General features: G+C 36.2%; 1 protein-coding gene across 3 annotated transcripts in view; it reads left to right on the top strand.

Annotated features, from left to right (window-relative positions):
* RBBP8 (RB binding protein 8, endonuclease) overlaps window positions 1–23,718 on the top strand; it is a 36,440-nt gene that overhangs the window by 3,528 nt on the left and 9,194 nt on the right. For all 3 annotated transcript variants that reach the window (XM_062632831.1, XM_062632830.1, XM_062632829.1), the window contains exons 3-14: window positions 4,952–4,994; window positions 7,154–7,249; window positions 9,096–9,208; window positions 12,206–12,281; window positions 14,715–14,884; window positions 16,129–16,230; window positions 17,279–17,376; window positions 17,908–18,035; window positions 18,989–19,874; window positions 19,958–20,084; window positions 21,876–21,973; window positions 22,767–22,881. In XM_062632831.1, coding sequence (XP_062488815.1) covers window positions 4,952–4,994; window positions 7,154–7,249; window positions 9,096–9,208; window positions 12,206–12,281; window positions 14,715–14,884; window positions 16,129–16,230; window positions 17,279–17,376; window positions 17,908–18,035; window positions 18,989–19,874; window positions 19,958–20,084; window positions 21,876–21,973; window positions 22,767–22,881 — 2,052 coding nt within the window. The remainder of the gene's footprint in view (window positions 1–4,951; window positions 4,995–7,153; window positions 7,250–9,095; window positions 9,209–12,205; window positions 12,282–14,714; window positions 14,885–16,128; window positions 16,231–17,278; window positions 17,377–17,907; window positions 18,036–18,988; window positions 19,875–19,957; window positions 20,085–21,875; window positions 21,974–22,766; window positions 22,882–23,718) is intronic.

Genomic DNA, 23,718 nt, shown 5'->3' with positions numbered 1-23,718 from the left:
ATTTACAGCCTAAACCTGGCTTAGTGGGACTAAACTGTCAATGATTATAAATGATTTGCTAGGTTGTCCTGGGCTCAGGAATGAGCAAGCAGCTGCCTGGTTCTGAGTTACTGGCTGGGCTTAAATCGTGACATAGGTCAGGGAAGAAAAAGTAACACAATGTTACATGTGATCTGTGTTTGCTTGGGAAATATTTAAATGCTACTTTAATGAATTATGATTCGAAGTTTCCAAATCAATTTATTCAGTGGATTTATTGTTTCTTTTACATTTAGGTTTAGTTACTTCAGATACATTAAAATGGTTTGCATTGTTGATTTCCCGTAATTTACACAAAATACCACTGCAGGTTAATATTACTGAAGTGAAAATTACTTCTTCAGTTTTTAGTGTTCTAAATTTTCTCAACAAAACTTGTGATAGTTGCTTATTCTTTTGTTGTATTTTATAACCTGTGATTTCAGTTTTACTATGAATTGACTGTTAATGTCTTTATTCTTCAGCAGTGCAAGAAATTAACAATCAAAGATGAATTATACACTGTATGTGTGTATTCTTATTGTTTTATAAGTAGTGTTCATAAAATGTTTTGCTCTAAATCCATTGTAAGAAGTTAACATTTTGTTCTGTTAAGTTACATGATCCATTCTTTTGGATGGAGTTAGAACAGTATTTGACTGAAAACTCCAACGAGCATATCCTTATGCATGAAATAATTTATATTAGGTTGGAATAAAGGCAGGTTAGTTTTGTGAATTCAGAGCTTTATTCATGCAAGTGGACCTTTGTAGCTAGACCATTCCAGTGGCTTTCTGTTTCCTACCAGCCTCAAAAAGATTCGAGGTCTGTCCATTTGGGTCTAGTTATATTATCCTGTCCCAGTTTCAAAAGCTGGAAGGGGGGGTGGGTGGGAGGCCTTTTATCATATATAGAAGCTCCATACCTTCCATCAAAAGTCTTGATTCAACAATTTGTAACATTGAGCCTTGACACTTTGTGTTAGTAACTTAAAAACCAGCCAAACAAAAAATCTTTCAGTTTGGCAACTGAAAGGAAAAATGTCCCAGATAGTAGCATTTTGTTACTTGGAGAAAAAAAGTATGTGTAAAGACTTTAAATATAATTTTATATTGTGTCCCAAAACACAAAAAAGAATCTTCTTTATTTTTATTTCTTTTTTCTTTTTTCTTTTTATTTAATTCTTGGTGGTTCTTTTCAGAGTGGGTGTGATGTCAACTGCAGATAAATGTGGAAGTACAGACAGAATGGGATCTGGCAATCTGTGGCATGTCTGAACAACAAAAACTGAGCAGACAAAAAGCTCTAATGTAGAGGGTAATGTTAAGTGACCCCTTCTCTAATTTCTTGGGATGTGCAGCATGTGATTTTTCAAGTTTTGGTTTTCATTATGCAAGTGAAGATACTCTTTAGAATGCATTCTGGGTGTGGCCATATAATTTTGCCACTAGGCAATCTTTTTCATGCCTAGCCCTTTGTCAGTATGTCCCGCACTATGTTAGGTAAAATTAGGTCTTCCATGATAACATCAAAGGCATGCCTGAAGGATAGTTAATTTTTTCAAAAGGTGGGGATCCTCTTATAGAAAATGGTACTGGGAGATATTTTAGAAACATCAAACACAGGCTTGCCTGGACTTTGCTTGTTTCTGAAGTCTATAAATAAGAATTAAAATTGACTCATGAGTTTCCAATCTAAATGTCAGCAAAATTTGTTTTAAAGATGGTGGAAGGTGGATTAAGGGGAAGTTAGTTGAAGTACAAGCTTTTTGCATGTACGATGCACAGTGTACTGAACAACGTGATGGTGGAATTCTAATTATGTATTACAAATCCATGAAAAGTAGCATTTATAACAGGTGAGCTTGAAATGGTGAAGCATTTTATGCAAGTTACAATATTTATAGATCTATAGAATATAGACTAGAGAATACTTCAAACTCATAGAGTTTGAAATGGGTTTGATAGAATCTTTATATTACTGTATTGCAGAGTGTGTATTTTTCCACCATGTTAACTAAACAAACCCAGCTGCTTATTCTTTTAATATGATTGGTAGAATTTCCAAAGATGTTGGGCATGGTTAATGCCAGTTGGCTTTTTGTGAATTCAGAAGTACTCAGCAACTCAGCAAAGTAGTTATTAAAACTGTATTTACTCTTATTTTCTAGCTGTTGATTGTGTTGGATACTTGCATAGTGCTTACAAATTAGCAAGGAATTTAATTATGGTGTTTATAAAGTTTCTACTCAAAATAATTACATGGATACTTGTTGCATGTGGGTCTTACCAACATAGTTCCTGACTATGAATTGAAGCCTAAAGTTCTATACTAAAAATAAACGTATTTCAGCATAGAAATATGAGGAGAGTTTTGTGTATAGGAAGTGGCCTATTTATTTTTTTCCAGTAATTTCTTTCCTCTGAAAAGCAGAAGTTATCAATAGGGAAAACCCTCTAGTCATAGAAGCAGAGAAAATTGAGGAACACAATCTTGGTGATAGATTGCTATAGGAAAGGAAATGGCTGGAAGTTCCTCAAAAGTAAATAATTATAGAAGACAGGGCTGGAAGGGATCTTAGGAGGTCATCTAGTCCATCTCTATACCCTTAGGGTAGGATTATGTCTGTGTCATTGCTGACAAAAGCTTGTCCAACCCATTCTGAGAAAACTTCAGCTGTAAAGACACTGCAGTCTTCCTAGGCACTGTCAGTTTTAAGAAAGTGCATTTAATGCATTTGAAAATCCATCAGAATGGAAATTGTCATAGCCATTAACTGAAATATTACAGGTACATAGTCTAATCAAGTTGCAAGTTTCATAAAAGTGTTGTGCGTGTAATTACTCTGCCTAATGATAGCTTGAAAGTCTACATTAATTTAATGGGGACAGTGTGTCATTTACTAAAGCACTTAAAAACTTTATGTGAAGTAGATTTATATAGTCTGCAGCTTATCTGTTCTGTAGAAATATTGTGTAAAATATAAAATTGAATTGTGAATGTACATAGTGTAGTTCCACATAAGTTTATAAGCTCACTAATGTGTTAAATAAGGAAACCTGAAAAAGCTAAGCTCTTTAAGTATGCTTAAAATCTCTCAGTGCTGTGGAAAAGCAAAAAACAGATATTACACCTGATGTAGAAATTCAATGCTCTTGGTTAAATGTAGCGAGCTGGTTTCCTGCCTTCTCATTGCAGTCATTTGAATTAAGAAAAAAATGCAGCCTTTAAGTAACTACTTTGGTTCCTCCTGAATTCAGGTGAGAGGGGAGATAGTGTTACCTGTAGCACAGTACTGGGCCTTTTGAGCACTGCCTCTTCAATTTGTGGCTCAGGTTGCCAATGTTACAAGCCTAAATACTTGCTGAACAGACTACCTGTTCATACAGGAGATGCATTGTTGTGCAGCTTCATTCCTTCAGATGGGCGTGGAGCAGTATTAAAGCACGCTTTATAGGGGTTATAATTGCAGATGCCTAATTGACTTGATGAATAGCAGCTACTTAAGAAAAATAAACCCTCTTTCTATGCTGATCTGCATGATAGAATACAATATCTCACAGGTGCTGAATACTGAAGAGATAAATCTTGCTATATTTCTTCAGAACTGTTTTGTTGGATTATTTTAAGTAGTCTCTGTGCATTTTTATCTCATTGTCTCACTGGCACCTTGTCTGTGGCACGGGTTCGCTGAGCCTCTGGCCGGTCTGACTGTTATACGTTACATAGCCTGAAGAGTGAACCTTCTCCAGCAAGTAGTTTTTCCCTTTGAACTGTTCCCAGTTGAGAGTGGTTGGAAAAGAAAAATTTCTTTTAGCTGCCTTAACCTACATTTTCTATAGTGTGGGTATGTGTTTTGGTTTAAACTCAAAATTGTCAAAAGTTTTCTTTAAAAGTGCTTTTGTTTCATAAGTTTATCCTATTATCCTAAATGAGTAATGCTTACAACTTTTCCATAGTTTGAAGAAAATATGGCCTTGTGGAAAAATAGTTACAGTACTTTCTTATGTCATACAAAAATTTCTGTTATGTTTGTATTTAAGAAGATGTTATACCATTGGAGTCTGATAATTTCTGATCATTTATTTAGAATAGGAATGGCCAGCTTGTGTAGGGATAGTATCATATAAATTTCATAGCACTTCATCCCACTTGTTAAGCTGTGCTGTACTTAAAGCACCTTTATCTTCCTGTCCCTGCACACATATGCATGCGCTCAAAACCATGCAAGCAGATTGGCTGGACTGCTGTCTAGCCCCTGGGCTCTCAGCTGGCCACTCCTGCCAAGAGCATCAGTTGTATTTGCAAACCTTTCTACTTCCTCATGGAACAGATGTTTATGAGTGTGTGGGCTGTAGTGGGAGAAAGGCCACAGATGAAATATCATTCCTCAGTTCACCCTAAAATGTTCCAAAATAGCTTTCACTGAGAGGGTCTGGTAGCACACCTCCAAGAGTATGTTAGCCTTTGTGTTTTAAAGCCTCCAATCGTGCATTTTGTAATGTTTCCTTTGTGTGTATACATTGTAATACATCTTTCAATTCAGTGGTTGGGTGCTACATTTCAAGTGTAGTGTTACACATGTGTATGCAGAACACTTTATGCTACTTACGTAGTCATAGTCAATGAAAATATATTGACAGTGCCTAGTATTCAGGTGTGGTTTTTTTACAAAGGTGGTTTTATGCCTATTTAAGTGGGAATCTGCATGTTTGTTTAAGAAGTCTCTACTTCCTAGATATCATAATAGCTGTACGTGTTTTCAAGATCCTGTAGAACATGCTCAAGAAATCCAGAATGAATCATTTTCTTTCTCTTTTGCAGATGTCATTGGCAAAAGGAGAGTTGGTTTATTGTTTCATTATTGTTACTCTTTTTTTTTTTTTTAAATCAGATTTCTATAACATGTATTTTCTTTTTTTCTACTTTTCAGGCTTACAACTGAAAATATCTAAGTTGAAAAAGGAAAGATGCTTGTAAGTACTCACCCTAATGATCTAATTTATTAACCAAGCCATAATTCTTGTAAGATCAATTAAGGTTTTATGGATTATTCCTTCAGATGTACAAAAAGGATGAAATTATCTTTTGCTGCTGGTGTTAACCTGTTGTATTGTGAATTGCTTCCATTCCTGAAATCTTAAATTGATCAGTTAATGTTCTAAGTGATGAATATTATCCCTGATGTGACAGAACACATACCAAATGGCTTAATTGTTGTTGGAATCTTTCTACAATTACCACATTGTTGATACAGTAGGGCTACATAGGAGGTCTTGTTCTCCTTGGAGCATCTGAATACCTGAGGTTTAGTATTTCAGATCTGGTAATCAGCTGACAATGAGCGCCTTATTTTGTATCCCACTTCAGCAGTGGAGCTAATGACTTGTAAATGCTAGGTCAGAGACTGTTCATTATACACAGTGCCTTCATAGCCAAAAATGTCTGTCATGTTTAGCAGGTGCACTGATGGGAGTAGGAGGTAGGTGGAAGGCACAGAGTATTAGCATATGTGAATTTATTTATTTACACATAACTGAATGCCATAGAATGACTTAAAGGTAGCTTGAGAAAATATTTTTAAATTTGATTATTTTCTGCCTTCTGTAAGTTGCATAAACTGAAAAAAAAAGTGGTTTTGTTTGTTTTTTAATGCCATAAGCATCAGAAAAATACAGGCTGCTTTAGTCAAACTTCAAATTTGGCTGTACTTCGTTAATGAACTAAGGTAGCTTAACTTTAACACTGTCCTCCTCAAGTGAAAGCACAAGTCCTTAGTGGTCCCTGATGCTGTTTGCATGTAATTGTTTTATATGTTGCATATGCAGCTGAAAAGGACAATATTCATCTGGGTGGTACTATAGAAAAATAAAATATCTTTACTTAAATTTCAGAATTAATATGTCTGATTGTACACTGGAGGCTCACAGCTGTCCCATTCACTTTATGACCCATGATTGTTAATTTCTTGTCTTAGTGTATATTCCAGTAATATGAAAATGTGTTTTACTTAATGTGTTTTAAAGGGTAGTGCCAGCTTAAAAATATGCCTGTGTAAAATAATTTTATTGACAAATTAGTAAATATGTTTTTGTTTCCTGTTGTGTGTGTGCTTAGCTTTTTGTGAGCCAATTTCGTGGCTTCCTCAAATTATCCATCGCAGGCACACTGAAAACAAATACTTGCTTTCATAGAGTATACAAAGGTTTCCATAGTAAAAGGAAGAACTGCGAATTGATTTTCTGATATTAGTCATTGTAATGTTACAGAGATTCAGCTGTTTAACTTTTACTGAAAGTTAATTTCCTCACAGAAAAAAATTGTGTCCTTGTTGCTCATACCTTCTTTCTAACTTTAAGTGGTGATCTGATTATTAAAATCAAGGGGAGTTAAAATTGAGAAGTTAATGTTGCTGCTTTTTCCTTGGCTCTTTTGAGGAGGAAATGTTCTTCGTTAACTGAATAGTCATGACATTTAGAGAAAGCACTTTATCCAATATCTTCTGTTTCTGAGGTTCTTGAAAGAAAGTTCTCTATGTTCATATTATGGGAATCCACGTTCTGCGGGCTCTGAGAATTGCTTCTTGAGGAACTAAATCTCTAATGGCTTGTGAGGTTTACAAACCTACTGTGGTTTGCCACACTGCAAGATTCACTCACTGTTAAGTCAAGGTCAAAACAACCAGATTGTGAAAGCCCCCAGTTAGCTTCTGAGTAATTCTGCAGCACAGTAAAATAAGAAAAGTGCTTGACCTTATGTTCCCTGGAATTGTTGCTTGAATACGGTTAGCTTTTATGTCTTGAGTGTCATCAACCTAATTTTTGTCCTGAGAAAAATCAAATTTAGCTCAGATGAGTTAGAAACTGGCTGCTGCTTTCTTAACTCAGAACATTTCTAAACTACCATTAGTCAGAAACACTTTCTTAGTTTATCTTCAACTTAGTATTTGTGTTTACAATAATTACATTTCCCAAGAATAAGAAAGAAACATGCTAGATAGAATTCTGTATTGAAAAACTAATATCTGTACTTTAGCTATTTGGGTTTTTTATATCTGTATTTTTAACTATTTATTATTTTATTTAACACAAAATAACCTTGAGATTTTTTTTTTTTTTTCTCTATTTGATTTTAGGGATGCAGAGAGGCTTGAAGAGTTTTATACTAAGAACCAACAGCTCAGAGAACAGCAAAAAGCACTTCATGACACTATCAAGGTTTTAGAAGACAGGTGAAGTAGTACCTTTTAGCTTTTGGGTTTGTTGTGGTTTGCTCTTGCAAAGTATCCAGAACTACTCTGTAAGTTGGATGGTTTATTTTTATTTTGTTGTTTTGTTTGTCTCTTTCTGTTTTGGTGGTGGTTTTGTTGTTTTGGTTTTGGTTTTAGTAAACTAGACCCTTTCCAGTACAATCCAAATGGCATGAGATGTAGAATAAAGCACAGAATTCTGTAAACTGTATTATACCGTTTGAAACTCATGAAATAACTAGGAATATCACTATGAAATCTTTCAGATATGAGGGGGTCTTTTTTACCAGTTGTCTGTTCTACGTAATTTAATAGCAGGTTTTGTCTTTTCCCTTCTTTTGGACTTAGACATTCTGATCACCTTTTGACAGTCTGCCTTTCTCTTTTATGTTCCTGTTTAATCTGGTATAGCAAAGCAAAACCAATAGATGTGAAATTACAGTGCATTTTTTTCATCTTGAAAAATTATACTTGTTTTGGAAAGTGTATGTTGCATTTGCTACTAACAGGGTCTCAGAAGCTTTGTGGGACCAAGAGACCATTACATTGTAAATTATTTTCCCATATGCCTGTGTTATTCTAAATTTTAGAGCCATGATACTCAAATTTTGCTTTGAATTCTGTTTTTCTGTGACAGGCATTAGGGATAAATTTGTAACCCTGCAGGTAATAAACTTTCACACCACAGAGGCAGAGAGACATTTGCAGAGTGAGTGGACTTTTCAAATCCCTTAGCAGATGAAATACTTGCATTGTGGAAAACAAAAAGAGTATTTGAAGTGGTTTAATACAAGGAGATGATAATAACATGTTTGTTACACAGTCAGATAAACTAGTATGAAGAGGCATTTCAGTGTTTTTCCATAATTCCACAATGCTAAAATACCCATAAACCAGGATGTCTTTAACTTCCAGTGTTAACTGTGGAATTGGAAATGTGAGTTTTGGTAAGTTTTGGTTTGTTTTAATTTTATGTTGTTATTTATTTATTTTATACTTCATGTGCTAGCAGCAGCAATGCAGAACTCTTCACTAATTGATCTCTTATTTATCAGGCAAAAGAGAATCTGATTTTCACTTCGGTAATACTGCTAGCTTTTTGATTTGTACCAGAAATACACTTCAGTTATCACCTGGAAAATGAACACTCATTTCATTGCATGAATGAATGTATCATGATGGAGTGATCCATAGCAAGCCCTTTTTTAATAGCAGATATGCTTTAAACAGCTGATCTGAACTATTATAAACAGCAGAGGCAATGCCTCACCTGGACTTCTGGATCCACTTCTGATCATTGGTGTCTAGATAAAGATAAAGGATTTTGTATTTGCTTAGTATTTGTTACAGTGTGAACTTACTATTTGTCCTTTTTATTTGATTGCTTTGTTTAATGACAGAGATATATCTGTCTTAGATGAAGTAGAAATCATATTTACTGGAATAATTTGCTTATGTCTATTTGCTTGAATTAATAACAAATGATGATTAATATCTTGCCGTGTTCTTAGTAGGACATATCACAAGGGCTTTCACTGTCAAGGTGTAGCATGCTCCACTTTATTAAATAAGGTAATGCATGTTGGGTGAGAAGTATTCAGTACCTACAGCCATTTATGCAAACATTGAAGCATGTAGTATTAGGTCATTCTGAAATCTCAAAATACTGCTATGTCAACATACAAAACCACAGTACTTAGGAGTGTTCTACATTGTTGTCAGAAATTTTCTGGTTTTCATTGTTCAAAAGGCCAGGTAAGTGGGTGTGCTTCATGTATGGCAGTATTTTCTTAATGGAGGGACTCTTTTCTGTTTAATTTTATTGTAGGTTAAGAGCGGGATTATGTGATCGTTGTGCTGTAACTGAAGAACATATGAGAAAGAAGCAGCAAGAGTTTGAAAATATCCGGCAGCAGAATCTTAAACTTATCACTGAACTCAGTGAGTTTTATCCACAAGTCCCAAGACAAAACACACTATTTTGTAAACTAGTTCTTTGTGAATTTGATATAATTTATGTATGGTGTAAGCCCAAGAAGTTCATTTGGGGGGATGCTTAACTCTACAGCCTGAAAATATTCAACATACCAATTATTAGTCTTTTGACCCACTGTCTTAGATTGAAGTGTTGATACTGAAAGCAAACTGAGGTGGAAAATCTTACAGTGTAAAGTGGCTACTTTAGGTAAAATGTGGCTGCTTCTGTTTATTCCTAGGGCTAAGGCAGAGAATGAGAGGCAGAGAAGAGAATTTGGTGGCCTTCTATGATGGGGCTGCAGAACTGATGGACAGGGGTAGAGCAGTTGATGTCATCTACCTGGACTTCTGCAAAGCATTCAACACTGTCCCACACAAAATCCTTGTCTCTAAATTGGAGAGACATCAATTTGATAGGTGGACCACTTGGTGGATAAAGAACTGGCTGGATGGCCGCACGCATGCCAAGAGTTGTAGTCAATGGCTCAATGTCCATCTGGAGACCGGTAATGAGTGGTGTCCCTCAGGGATCAGTGTTGGGACCGGTCTTGTTCAACATCTTTGTTGCTGATATGGACAGTGGGATTGAGTGCGCCCTCAGCAAGTTTGCCAATGACACCAAGCTGTGTGGTTGGGTTGAAACGCTGGAGGGAAAGAATGCCATCCAGAGGGACCTTGACACTCCTGCGAGGTGGGCTGATGCCAACCTCATGAAGTTTAACCATGGCAAGTGCAAGGTCCTACACCTGGGTTGGGACAATCCCAGGCAGAGCTACAGGTTGGGCAAAGAAGAGATTCAGAGCAGCCCTGCGGAGAAGGACTTGGGGGTGTTGATCGATGAGAATCTTAATATGATCCAGCAGTGTGTGCTCGCAGCCCAGAAAGCCAACTGTATCCTGGGCTGCATCAAAAGGAGCGTGACCAGCAGGTCGGAGTATTGTGTGCAGTTCTGGTGTCCTCAACTTAAAAAGGACATGGAACTGTTGGAACAAGTCCAGAGGAGGGGCATGAGGATGATCAGGGGACTGGAGCACCTCCCATATGAAGATAGGCTGAGAAAGTTGGGGCTGTTCAGCCTGGAGAAGAGAAGGCTGCTTGGAGACCTCATAGCAGCCTTCCAGTATCTGAAGGGGGGCTATAAGGATGCTGGGGAGGGACTCTTCATTAGGGACTGTAGTGACAGGACAAGGGGTAACAGGTTAAAACTTAAACAGGGGAAGTTTAGATTGGATATAAAGAAGAAGTTCTTTATTGTAAGGGTGGTGAGGCAGTGGAATGGGTTGCCCAAGGAAGTTGTGAATGCTCCATCCCTGGTGGTGTTCAAGGCCAGGTTGGACAGAGCCTTGGGTGACATGGTTTAGTATGAGGTGCCCCTGCCCATGGTAGGGGGGCTGGAACTCTATGATCTTAAGGTCCTTTCCAGCCCTAACTGTTCTATGATTCTGTGATTGATTGCTAGTTTTCCTAAGGAAACTTTGACTTCAGAAGTAACTGTTGATCAGAAAGTAGCAAGTTCAAACAAGTGTTACCTGGGTCCAGCTAGGATCATGTAGTTGGTCTTGGTGTTTAACTGCAGTAAACCCATACCCTTCACATAACCTTCTGAAGCCACAGAAGAGTTGCTTTACACCAGGTATCTTGTAGCCAGCTCAGTTTAAAATCAGGAAATATGTATGGGACAGGAAAAAAAAACACCTGTTTGCTGTAGGTGACATGAAGGCAGGGCACAAGAAATCCCTTTATAAAAGGGTTTGAAAGATTGGGATTGGTTGTATAAAGCGCTAAATAATATAGGGCAGAATTTTAAATTATTAATGGTATTTTTACCATTGATTATTTAGTATCATTTAGTTGTCTTACTTGAACAAGAACAAGCAGACATTCAGCAAGATCTCAAATATGGGAAATGCCAGACACACAAAGTAGCTTTTCAGTGCTTTATTTAATTGTAAAAATATTAGATTCTTTACTAATATAAAGTAATTTTTTTTCAAGGGCTTTTAATGTAGGATATTTAAATAAAAATATTCTGAATCCTTGAGTTTAATGATTAACAACAAAGAGAGTACAGCCAATCTTTAATTGAAACCCTGCGCCTTGAAAATCAAGGTGAGGCCAGTTAGGTACAAATCTTGATCACTCTCTGATAGAGCAGTAGTCTTCCATGGGTTTGCCTTAAGTTCTATATGACAATTCATGTTTCCTGCAACCAGCAAAAAAGGTCAGTCAGGAATAATCCAGAGGTAAAATATAAAAAAAAAAAACAACAAACAAAATACCCCAACCAACCAAAAAAACCACAAGAGAAGGAAAATAAAAGTGAACCAGAGAAGTTGGGAGCTATCATTATGTTAGTTTGAGACAATGTGGAAGAAAGGCTAAAGATGATGCAGTAAGCTTCTGTGAAGTACAGCCTGAATAAATTGGAAATTAAGAAAAGTAAAGTAGAAAAAAATCTGACCAGTCTCTCTTAAATTCCAAAACATTTTACTGAGTTTTAAGAAATTGTTTTTTTTTTCCTGTTCTCTCCAACTGTCTGGTTGCTGCAGTGGCTAAAACCAAATTCTGAATACTTTATACTATGTAGGCTGTCTTCAGCCTAAGGAAGCAGTTTTTTCCATGGAGCTGAGTGAGCAATTAATTCATCTTTACAACACAGTCTCGCTCATATGTACATAGACAAAAGTAACTAATGATGGTGCAGAACTAGTATTATGATCTGGTAATTGTGATACTTTTATGTTTTCCAACACATTATTTTACAACCTTTTTAATGACTAGCTTGAAAATTAATTTTGGTAAGCCACAGAGAGGGTGTGTAGTATGATGTTACAGAATTGGTTCTGTTTCCTTAAAGGACCTGACAAAATTAGATGTGATATATACCATGTTAACATGTGTGCATTGATTTTTTTTTTTTTTTTTTTTTTCTCCTTTCTTTTTTTTCAATATAAATTGCAGTGAATGAAAAAAACAACTTGCAGGATGAAAATAAAAAGATAACTGAACAATTCCAGCAGTTACAGAAGGAATTGGAGTAAGTTTTGAGGGTTTTTTGGATATTCCCCTTCCTCCCTCCATTTCTCACTAGTAATGCCTGGGAATATAAATGTCTAAAAAACTTGAATTTTTTTTTTTTCTTTTCTTTTTTAATAGGTTGTGAAAAGGTAGTCTACTGCCACTACAACATAAAACTAGCATCTTTGTGTTGTGCAGATTTTTTTGCTTTCTTTTAACTGTGCATCTTTGTTTAAACCAAGAGAAATTTGTCATAGAAATTCAGTTTGACTTGATTGTTTGAGATGGTTTTAGTCACAGTGCATAGCAAAGACTTATGTCTCATTCTCCTATTTCTCTGTTGACTTTTTACCAATTCCTTTCTCCTAGGTTAAGGCTTTAGAAAAGTAGTTTTGCAGCTAGGCAAAAAAAAAAAAAAAATCAGGATCTCGTAATAAAATTTTTAAATAAACTTCTTTTCAAAAGAAAAAGTAAATTTCAAAAGAGAACCATAAAAAATAATGAGCTACAAATTGAGTGTCAAGTTGTAATCATATCAGATAGCAAGAGTATGCCAAATAGTGGTGTGGTTAATGTGCTAATATGGTGCACTGTGCAAGGCAGAGGTAGCATTCCTTTCTTGTATACCTATGGTTTGACATCATTTTACCTGAGTTTTGACAATCTGAACAAGTTGTGTACATGCATGGGAGGAATGGGACAGGATGTGTGGACTTGCTCTGTCAGGCTTTGTCTGCATGTCCTCTTTAATTGTCTTTGTCAGAAAGTTTTGATAGAGGAGTAAAACGGCTTAGAGTTTAGTTCAAAATGACCACGGTCCTATTGCTTTGTATTTCTTGTTTGCACCTTAATAATCCTTTCTTTATGCATTTAATTTTCTCAGATTTAACATATTTCATGAGCCTATGAGTACTCTTTTTTTTAATACCAAGTAGTAACAAATTCCTATGTTCTTCCCAATGTATAATTTTATAGAATCCTCTATAAAATGGAGTTCTATGAAATTCTAGAACTGAATTATCTGGGTCTTTATCAGATGAGGAGTTCATTATCTGTGGGTGGAAACATTAGGTTTCAGTTAAATGTTTCCATGATTCAGAAATTATTTATTGCATCTATATGGTGTATGTATAAATTTGCAAAGTAACTGAATAAATATATTGGTTTGCAGTTTGTTTTGATTTGTTTCTTAAGGTATTGTTCATAGATGATGCTGAGTTTCCGTGCTTTTTTTGTAAATATGCCAGGAGAGAGGAATTATGAAAGGACACAATAGAATTCATCAAGACTTCAGAACAGTAGTGCATCAGTGTTTGTCATTAAGTGTTCAAAGTTAGTCATGGTAAAAAGCCTGACTGCAAAAATGCTCTTTTCTCTCAAGCCAGGCAGCTTTCTACAGTTTTCCATTAACTTATTTTATGTAAGATCTTGTGGTTCATTTCAGTGCAAGCAGAAATATATCCGTATTTCCTTCTCTTCCCTTAGATCAAAATCTTACATCCTTCTCTTTGTAGTTAGGAAATGGTCTTTCAGCCTAAGTTTTCTCTTGAGAGTCATATGGAAAAGTGTTACTGCAGAAAGATGACCAAGCAAGCCAAGTTAGATTTCCTTGTGGTTTTCCTTTCATTGTCACTTCTATTTCTCACTACCACCTCAATAAGGCAGGTAGCAATGCCCTTATTAAGTACTAAAAATACTTGTATTTAAATTCTAAGAGCTGAAATTAATGCCTTTTTGTTGTTGCTTCTTTGCTGTGTCTAGCTAAATCTTTTGGAGAGCAAAGATAAAGTTACATGTTACGCTAACTTTTATATACTGACTCTGCAAGATGCTGTTAGAGCTCACAGCATGACAGAAAATAAACTTCATAACTCATGTTTTACGTTACTCACTTTATGTGGTTTATATTGCTTTTTACACTCCTCTCTAAAGACCTTTGTGAGGTAAGAGGTAATAGCCAATGTTTTGGAGGAGGATTGCTCTTGAATGTTTGTTACTATGTAAAATTGACAAAAAGCTTTTGTATTTGAGACAGTTAGTATTCTTGGGGTATGCAGGAACTTCCATACAGGGGGAAAAACACTAGCTCACCCATTTCAGTGTTGTTTCATTCAAGTAGCACAAGCTTCTGAGGACAAGCTAGAAATTCTACAGTTCCTAGTTTCTTCCTGGGAAAAAGTCTTCCATAGTGCAGTAATTAAATGTTAACTTAAAATGTGAAGAGCTAGGGTTTTGTATGCTGTTCTTGGGTGTGATAGGGCAATTGTGAATTTGTTGTTTAATGTGTCTAAAACCTGGGTTCTAGTACTTTTTTAATCTCTGATATTACTGAGATGGCTGTATTTTCTAAACTGGTTCTTACTTCAGCCATATGATTAGCCTGTTCCCTGAGATGAAAGCTCTTCATCTTGCTGACTTGGGGTTTTATTTGACCACCCAATTTTGTCTCTAGGGAGCGAAAGCAGCAAGAAATGGAATTAGAAGAAGGAGTCATTCCAGATTCTCCAGTTCCGACTTCTTCGTTCTCTGTGGTTAGTCGTATGAGAAGAAAAAGAGAGAATAGGCACATCCGATACACAGAACATACGCACACAGACTTGGAACTTGCAGAAAGCAACAGTGGTATGAGTATTGTATTTTATATTTTTTAATTAACTTTAGAAATACTTCTTTTAAGGGCTACGGAAAAAGATGATGTATAAATTTGATTGCAAAGGTAACATTTTTCCAACTCTTAATCTCTGCTGTAAATGCAAACTTGGGTTTGACTGTGTGTACAGCTCTGTCACCACCTAGTGGGGAGTGACATGTTCTCCCGCATTCAGCAATTATTCTGCCATTAAAGGAATACTGCTGAGACTAGATACCTAGTTCTAGCAGCTACATAATCTTTCTTTTGTTATTACTGATACACTTGCATTTGTTTTGTGTCAAAGTCCAGAAGTATTGTGCACACTTAATTTCCAAAATTTGTCCTGTAATAGCTCTCACAAATATAAAAGATATTTTTTTGTGAAAGAAAGGGGCTTGTGCTTGTGTTTTAAAGATAGACGGGAAAGATGCTAAACAATTCAGGTGCTCTTAATATGTTATCATGTGGAATTTAAAAGTGTTTTAAATAATACATAAATACATCTAAATATGAGTCTTGACTAAAAGCCTCTGTCCAAAAATAAAAATAGCACAACTGTGGGATGAAGGGAGTGGGTTTGTTATTTATGCCTTTTGTTTTGCATATGCAACTTCAGTGCTATGAGTAGTTTCTCCTTTCTAAGCATACCTGCTTCTCTCCATTTTCTAGAAAAAAATAAAATTAAAAAAATCGTCTACTAAATGAAACTGAAGATAAATATGTAAGAAATGGTGTAAATACCAATCACAGATAATGGCTGTGGAAAGCTCTTGGTGTCCAGATAGAAAAGACAACATGACACAGAGCTGGTCATGATTCAAATCTCAGGTTTTTCATCTTTTCACTACCTTAGTTGATACATAAAATTATTCCCTTGGATGGTTTGCTCTGTAATAGTTTTGTTGCCATATTCACAAGACAAATATAGAATGAATGCATACTTTTTATGTGGTCAGTACAGAAAGTGATGTAATTATGTGTCAGTATCGTTTTATGGCTGACTGGGCTCATGCTTGTGAGAGAAAGGATTAATATGTAATATTTATGACTAATTTGTCATAGTGATACCTCAGAATAAAACCAAACAGATGTGCTTAAATTACTGGATCTACTGACATATCAAAACCTCGTGTTCAGGTGCTTTTAAGGTCAGGATCATGGTCTGTATCTACACGAAATTATCACAGCAAGAATACCCAATTTCACCATGTGAAAATGTTTCTGCATCTTCTAGAGACTGGAAAAATTCCACTGTATTCCACACAAGTGAACAGTCCCCACAGAGAAGAGATACTTGTGGCAGACACCTGCGATGCAGAACTGTCCCCTATACCAAGTAAGTGTATTAGTAGATTTAGTTTTAGTTCCATTCAAAATAAGGCAAAAATGCTGTAAAACTGAGGGTTCATCAATAACTGAGGGTTCATCTCTTTAAACAAGGAGCTAGAATAAGGATTTTGGGGTTAATCACAAAATTGCTGTTGAAATGCCTATCTTGTAGTGCCTCTGTGTATGCCACTAGGTAGGTGGCATAGCATGAGTGCTCAGTCAAGAAATAAAGAAGCTCAGTGCAGCTCTTACTGCAGATATGTTAGGTAACTTACCCAATTGTCTTACTTTTGATTTTCCAACTGTAAAGGAGATAAAATATTTAAAGAATTGCACTTACTGTCTGACATGAATATGTGATGTTTAGAAATGCTACTATTTATTTTTCCCTTTTTTGTGAATTAATACAAATCATATGTCCTTGTCCATACCAAGTTCTTTGACAAGAACTTTTTGCGTCCCTGATTTCTTTTTCTGTGAAGTGCTTAACTGTAAATGACTGCAAGAATCAGCATTTTAGAATAATTTGTGAAAGTTGGGGTTATGGTTCTTGTACATTCCTTCCCTCATAGTACCTTGCCCTGGTTTAATAAACTGAAGTAATGTTAAACCCCTGAAAGAAAGGAAACTCATCTATTTGTTTTCCTAATAAAAACACAAGAATAATAATTATAACTGTCACTTAGGAAATACGCAACACAAGCATTTTACTACAAATATACATTATCATTGTTCTACATGCTTTTCTCGGACTATTTGTGCCCTAGGAGTTTGAAAAGCAACTTTTACATTGACTTGTCTTTGTATTTTAAGTTTGGGAAGCTGTATACAACTTGGAAACATATTTCTCTGATGAAATAGCAGTCTGCTCTCTTTAGAAATTCTTCTGCCCCCCTTCTCAACTTCTCACTTCAGGTTCAATTTTTATGACACAAGTCAAACTATTTACATAATTACTAGATTTGTGATCTTTTTAGTTCTGTGTTAGCACCATCTGTGTGAGTAGAGTAAGATACTATATGTGACTTACTGTAAACTTATTTCTACTCATAAAGATAAACCAAGGATGGGAGGCTATCCTGTTCCAAAGCCATCTTTTAACTTGGCTGCAGTCGTTGCAGAAACAATTGGACTTGCTGTTCAAGAGGAATCTGTAAGTAGTATTCCTAAATGTCTTACATAATCAGCTTTTTATGCCAGTTGTTTTCAAACCCAGTATTTTTCTCTTTTGCATTATGGGGAGGAGGGTAGGGGTGCAGTTCCTGTTGCATATACAACTTTCAAGTTTAATTAATACAGCAGACTAAATCCTTTGGTCTGCCCAACTCCCTTTGTGCAATAATTGAGTCTAACACACTAAAAAAGATTATTTGGTTATGAGACTGTTTGGTGACTCAAGTGAGATTACTTGATTGGTAACTACAGTGAGAATGATAGTATGCAGACTGAGGGGGTTTTGTGTCTGTGTGTATTTGATGCTGATTTTTTTAAATATAAATTTCTCTAAGATTTCTGTAAAGTTGATCAAAATTTCAGTTATCATTTAACTTTTTTTTCAGAGTTTTGAATGGTTCAATTTGGATGGGTTTTCGTGGTGTTTGTGTGCACACCTAACATATTTCTAATTTTTAATTCTAATAGCTTCTCACACTTCCTTTCTTTGTTTTCCTTCACCACTTGCAAGGAGTCTCAAAGTGTACCGAGTCCTCCCCGCACTAATACTGTTATGAGCCAGGCCCCAGAGAGCATGCAGTGTGAAGACTCAAGAAAACATCCAGTTTCTGAATCAAGAAATGATGGCAACAATTTAGGGTGTGTTTCCACTTGGTTCTAATAATATTGTTTTAAGCAGGCTTATATGAAGTTCTGGTTTTAGTAGAATTTAAAACCTTACAGCAGTTTCCTTTAAAGGTACAGACATGGAAATAAGTATTTTCATATTTTAGAGGCTTCTTTCAAGTAAATAACATTAGAAGCAAAGAACTGATAGAATGCAAAACTTTATAGAGTTTTATTTCATTCTCAGACTGATGAATCAGGCTTTCCATGTACACATTCCCTCACTCACCTCTTGTTATTCTGAGGTGTCTTCTGAGGCCTGTAAGCCTGGGAGTAAGAGGCCTGGGGTGGAGGTAGGAAAATTATCGTAAAACCTTTCTGCTGACTAGATGTCATACTAGTTTACAAGTTGCCTTTCCCACTCTCCTCAGGATATTGTGGTCTAAACTGAAAACATTTTTAGTCCCTATTTGTCATCTTAAATGTATGTTTTATTGATGACACGTAAAAAGCAGCATACCTGAAAGAAGCTTGCATATTTTTCCTTTACTTGCAGAAGCTTTGAGAATCTTCTATCATGGTTATAAGATCCGTACAAGAACCTAGATAGACTGCTGTCACAACCATTCTCACTTCCTTCCAAGTAACTGCATTGAAAGGGGGTCCTCTGGTAGAAGGGATTCCTAGGCAGGTTTAATACTGTCCTTGGTTCCCAGTTGAATGTGGAACAGCATTTCATACCATACTAAAATGAAGGACAGGGTCTGTGATTTGTTTGCCTTTTACAGCTCTAAGTGCAGCAATACTTACTTCTAGACCAAAAATTTCCCTTTTATTTTTCCTTCTCTTTCAGTTAATACTAGCAACACTGACAGCTTCAAAGCAGATCACTGATAGGATACACAAAAGTTAGAAGTTTCCTGTTTTCTCCTCCCAGCCCCCTGTGTACACCAGAAAAAAATAATTTTATCTTTCATTGTATTCAGTCTTTCAGAACCATCTCAGAACACTCCACCACATGTTGACTGGGATTCTCGAGTAGCTTCTCCTGTTTTTGGAGCTTCTAGTAATGTGAAGAACAACTCAAGTACAAGTCATGCCCCCTGTATTTTAGATTCAGGATTGAAGCCTAATCTCAAAAGCAACCTCTTCAACAATCCTTCTAGTTCCAGATCTCATAAAAGTAGATCAAAATCTGAAGATGTTGCTTTTGTTGCACCACTGAATCTTGGAACAGAAATCAACTCTATTATCAGCCAGGCCTCTATGAATAGGCAAATGGTTGTGAAAAAGAATACTAGTGAGGTTGTAACCTGTGTTGGAAACACCTGTGCAGCTAAGAATGAGGTGATCAGGAGTGATTTCCTTATCGTACACCAGAAGCAGCTAGAAAGCAGGTGTGCTAAGAGGAAGAAAACTGACGATGAGCATGCAGTTAGCTGTGAAAAAACATCCTTCAACAAAGAGAACTCTGTGCCCTTTCAATCAGATGTTCATCGTATCAATGGGGAGCATACAGTTGATAAGCCCTTGGATCTATCTGATCGTTTCTCTGGAGTTCGTTGTCAAGAGAAAAAACAAGGAATTGAGGACACCTGTAAAAATAGACTGAAACAGGTGACTCTGCATGACATTTTTTCACACCTGGGGAAGCCCATGCCTGAAGGTTCTTCATCAATTCCAAATGCCATCAGTGAGAACTGTTTGTTTGGCAGAAATTTACAAGAGGGATCCCATGTACAAGAGCCAATGCTGGGAAAAACATTCCCAGATAAGAAAAACCAGATGCAAATGAAAGAAATAGTTCCTCCCTTCAAAATTGTGCCACTGCCAAGTTCTGCAGAGACAGAGGAACTTTTTGATGATGTGAAGGTAAGCTATTCTGACTTTTTTCTTCTCCTTAGAAATACAGTATTTAAGTTTTGGGAAATAATAAGTTTGAAATATGTTATTAGGTTGCCAGTGGCCATGTACCAAATAGGAAGAAAATAAGGACAGGACATGGAGAGTCTGAACCAGCATCTGTACTGCAACCAAACCCTTGCAGACTATCAAAAAATAAAGCACTGCAAAATGAGCAAGGTAACTTGATGTTCCTTTTATTGTCCCCCTACCCTCCAGCCTATGCTGCGGTTGAACACAATTTTTCATATCTTCTACTTTAATCACTTTCTCTGTGTTTATAACTCAATCTCATTCTATTCAGGACTTCTTAAGATCATCCCCACATTTTCAGTCTGCATCTTCCTGGCTTTCTTTTGCCACTATATAATAAATGTCTTTTATACATATTATACATAATAAATATTCTTTTTTATACATATTATACAAAATAAAAATATCATTGGCATTCAGATGTAAACTCAACAGGCTGGGAATCTTATTTCTTTCTCATTTATTTAGCATTGTTGTGTACTGTAGCATGTGAATGACAGGTACTAAAATAAAATCTTGGAAAGTTTATCTATATCAAACGCTTGAAAACTGTACTTAAACGTAAGGGTGAGCTATTTAGTTAATATTTTTCATGATTCCTGATGAGCTGTTAAAGAAAACTGTACCTTTAATGATAATGAACAGCTGTTACCAAATATTCTTTCTAGAAGTTGTGTCTTCTTTCCTATTAAGTGGTCCATCTGAAAACTCATTTTTTTAACTCGGATTGTAGAATCACTGTTTCTGTACTCTTTAGCTGAGCTGTTACACTGCCTACTTTAATTAGAAATACTTGCATTATGAATGTAAAAAACATATCTGTCAGTAGTTGCTGTGGCCAGGTAGCTTGGAATCTAAGCCTCTACTTCACAGATAAAATAAGAGCCATCTCTGGAACAATGATCAGACGCTTTTGTACTCATTTGTCTTTGAAGACCTGGCTTTTGTATTCTTACCAGTCTAATGTCTATAGTGAGCCAACTAGGGAAGGTGCTCTGCTGGGCCTATTGTTTGCCAGTAGAAAAGGGCTTGTGGGTGATGTGACGGTTGGAGGCTGCCTTGGGCATAGCAATCATGAAATGATAGTTTTCAATTCTCAGAGGAGTAAGGAGGGGGTTCAGCAGAACTGCTACCTTGGACTTCCAGAGGGAAGACTTGGGCCTGTTCAGAAGTCTGGTTGAGTCCCCTGGGAGGTAGTCCTGAAGGGCAAAGCTGCCTGGTGGATCAGGCCCTGGGGTGTTGGTCAACAGTCAGCTGAATGTGAGCCAACAGTATGCCCTGGTATGCCAAGAAGGCCAACAGCATCCTGGTGTGTGTCAGTAATAGTGTGGCCACCAGGGCTAGGGAAGTGATCATCCTCCTGCACTTGGCACTGGTGGGACTACATCTCGAATACTGTGTTTAGTTTTGGGCCCCTTGCTACAAGAAAGACACTGAGATGCTGTATTGTATCTAAAGAAGGGTGATAAAGCTGGTGAAGTATCTAGAGAACAAATCTTGGGAGGAGCGACAGAGGGAAATGCAGTTGTTTAGCCTGGAAAAAAGGAAGCTCAGGGGAGGCCATGTGACTCTACGACTTTTCTGACCTAAACTATTGTATGAATTTCTTCTGCCTGGCATTAATACTGCCTGATGTACAGAAACAGAGATTTTACCTGCCAGAGTATTTTGGATTACGTACCTCATGCAAACACAAAGGAGTGGCATGCTTCCTGAATGTAACAAAAAACTTAAAGATCTAACTCTTTAGACAAAGTTTGACTTACACCAAATAAGCATGTTTATTTTTAAGAAAAATCAATCCCTAAATCCAAAGATGAATTAATATGCTTTTTTTGATATACAGAAAGCTGCCTTATAATTTGCACACTACAGGATGCTGTTGGCAGAATTTACTTCCAATTATTTGTCTTTTTTTCTCATATTCTCTGCATCCAGACCTGAAGGAAAAACCTTTAGAAAACCTCCAGTGGAGCATAGACCCAGGAGCTGACCTTTCACAATACAAAATGGACATCACTGTGATTGACACAGAGGTAAACTTGGATTACATGGATGCATGTTCTATGATTTTGAAAAAAGCCTACAAAGGCAGTATCATGAACTTTATTCTGGGCAGACCAAAACCACTTTCTAACAAAAAATCTAAATTCAGCTTCTTTGATATGTTTGCAGTCCTAAAATGTTTGTTTATGTATAGTACACTACAGGTGTCCTAAAGCATTTCCATTGTCCAGTTGTATTTGATAAAGTCATCCAGGTGGCTGTTTAGTATGAAACTGATGTATTTAGGGTGGTTTGGGTTGTTTATTTTTTTAAGACAAAAAAAAAAAAAAGACCAACCTCATAGTTTTTCCTCTGAAAATGCTGTCTTTATGTTAAGTAATAGAAAATACGCAGATGATGACTGTTGTCTTTCTTTGAGTTGGGTGCAGGTTGGTTATTAGGATTCCTGAGTATTTTCCTGAAATATTTGTTTTGTCTCACTTAAAGGCTATCATAAAATCTATTAATTTGAGCAGGTTTTCATTTCTGTATATTACATTGTTACTTTTTGTAGAATTTAACATAAAAACTTTTAAGGCATTTATTGCCCATCAAGTAGTATAATCCACCAGATAAGTGTGTCACATTTGATTTTCAAAAGATATTATTCTCTTACCTAGATTTTACGTCTTTATCGTGCAGACAGTACTGCAGAAAGAAAGAAGACAAAGTGTCTAAAAAGATGCCAGTAACCATTGTGAAAGTGTTTCAGATATACATCAATGGCACTGATTATACCAGTTGCTTCTGCGTGCAATTGTGGTGTTTGCTTTTTTTACTTAGGGTGGTTCTCAGTCAAGAGTCGAAGGGGAAGTTGTTGATATGGATTATACGTACGTTAATGAAAGTGTGCTATTAAAAATTCAAAATCAAGAGCAAAACCAAGAAAGCAGTCCAAGTAAGGCTTTTTTTTTTTCCTTTTTTGTCCCCTCCCTCCCCCCCCACAGCTGCCTGCCCTTTGATTTGCCTTTTTCTTTGATGCAGGAGGAGGAAAGAGTAAAGGCCACTCTTTCCTCTGTATGAATAGATAGAAAATAATTTGCAGTACAAAAGCACTGATGAATTTTTGTAGCCTCCAAATGCAGTCTTGTTTTCTAGTAGAATCAGTGGTGGCTGTTGTGGCTTTTTAAACTTGGATTAAGAAAATGGTAGGATTTGTGCTGACGTAGAGCCAGTAGCTGTGCTTTTACAGTGTCTGAAGAGTTAAATACTTAACCATTTAATCTGATCTTGCCTGCAACTATCAACTCTTACAACAGACAGCTTTGAAAGTTTGCTGTGTAAACATACTAGACTTTCTACGGGAAAGTCTTTTTTAAATTTCATTTTTAAATGAGATATAAGTAGAAGTGGTATATTTAAAATAATCCAAATGTGTTTATATCACATTTAATATATGTGGTGAATCATTGTTGCAGAACAGTGACTTTTAATGATGTGTGCTTGTTTTTTAAGCTGTTGCAACTTGATCACTTATCCATAGTTTTATCTCCTATGCACAGAAAGTATTTCCTTCTGCTTGGACAATTCCATAATTACAAGAACAAAAATTTTATGTATCCAGTGTTAAGATTAAAGGTACATAGAAGTGATTTAGCAATTAATCAAATTTTAGAAACGGGAACAAAGTATCTTTATGAAAAAAAATGAGCATTGGCCACATTTGAAAGTTGCAGAAAGAATAAATGTAAAGCTGATGTTGAGTTAATCAGTACTAGAGCAGGAAGTAAATGTT

The sequence above is a fragment of the Pezoporus occidentalis genome, unplaced genomic scaffold (genome assembly GCF_034315485.1).
Source record: "Pezoporus occidentalis ecotype Australia unplaced genomic scaffold, CSIRO_AGI_Poc_V1 ctg4, whole genome shotgun sequence".
Lineage (NCBI taxonomy): Eukaryota > Metazoa > Chordata > Aves > Psittaciformes > Psittacidae > Pezoporus > Pezoporus occidentalis.
This window is presented reverse-complemented; position numbering and strand designations above follow the sequence as displayed.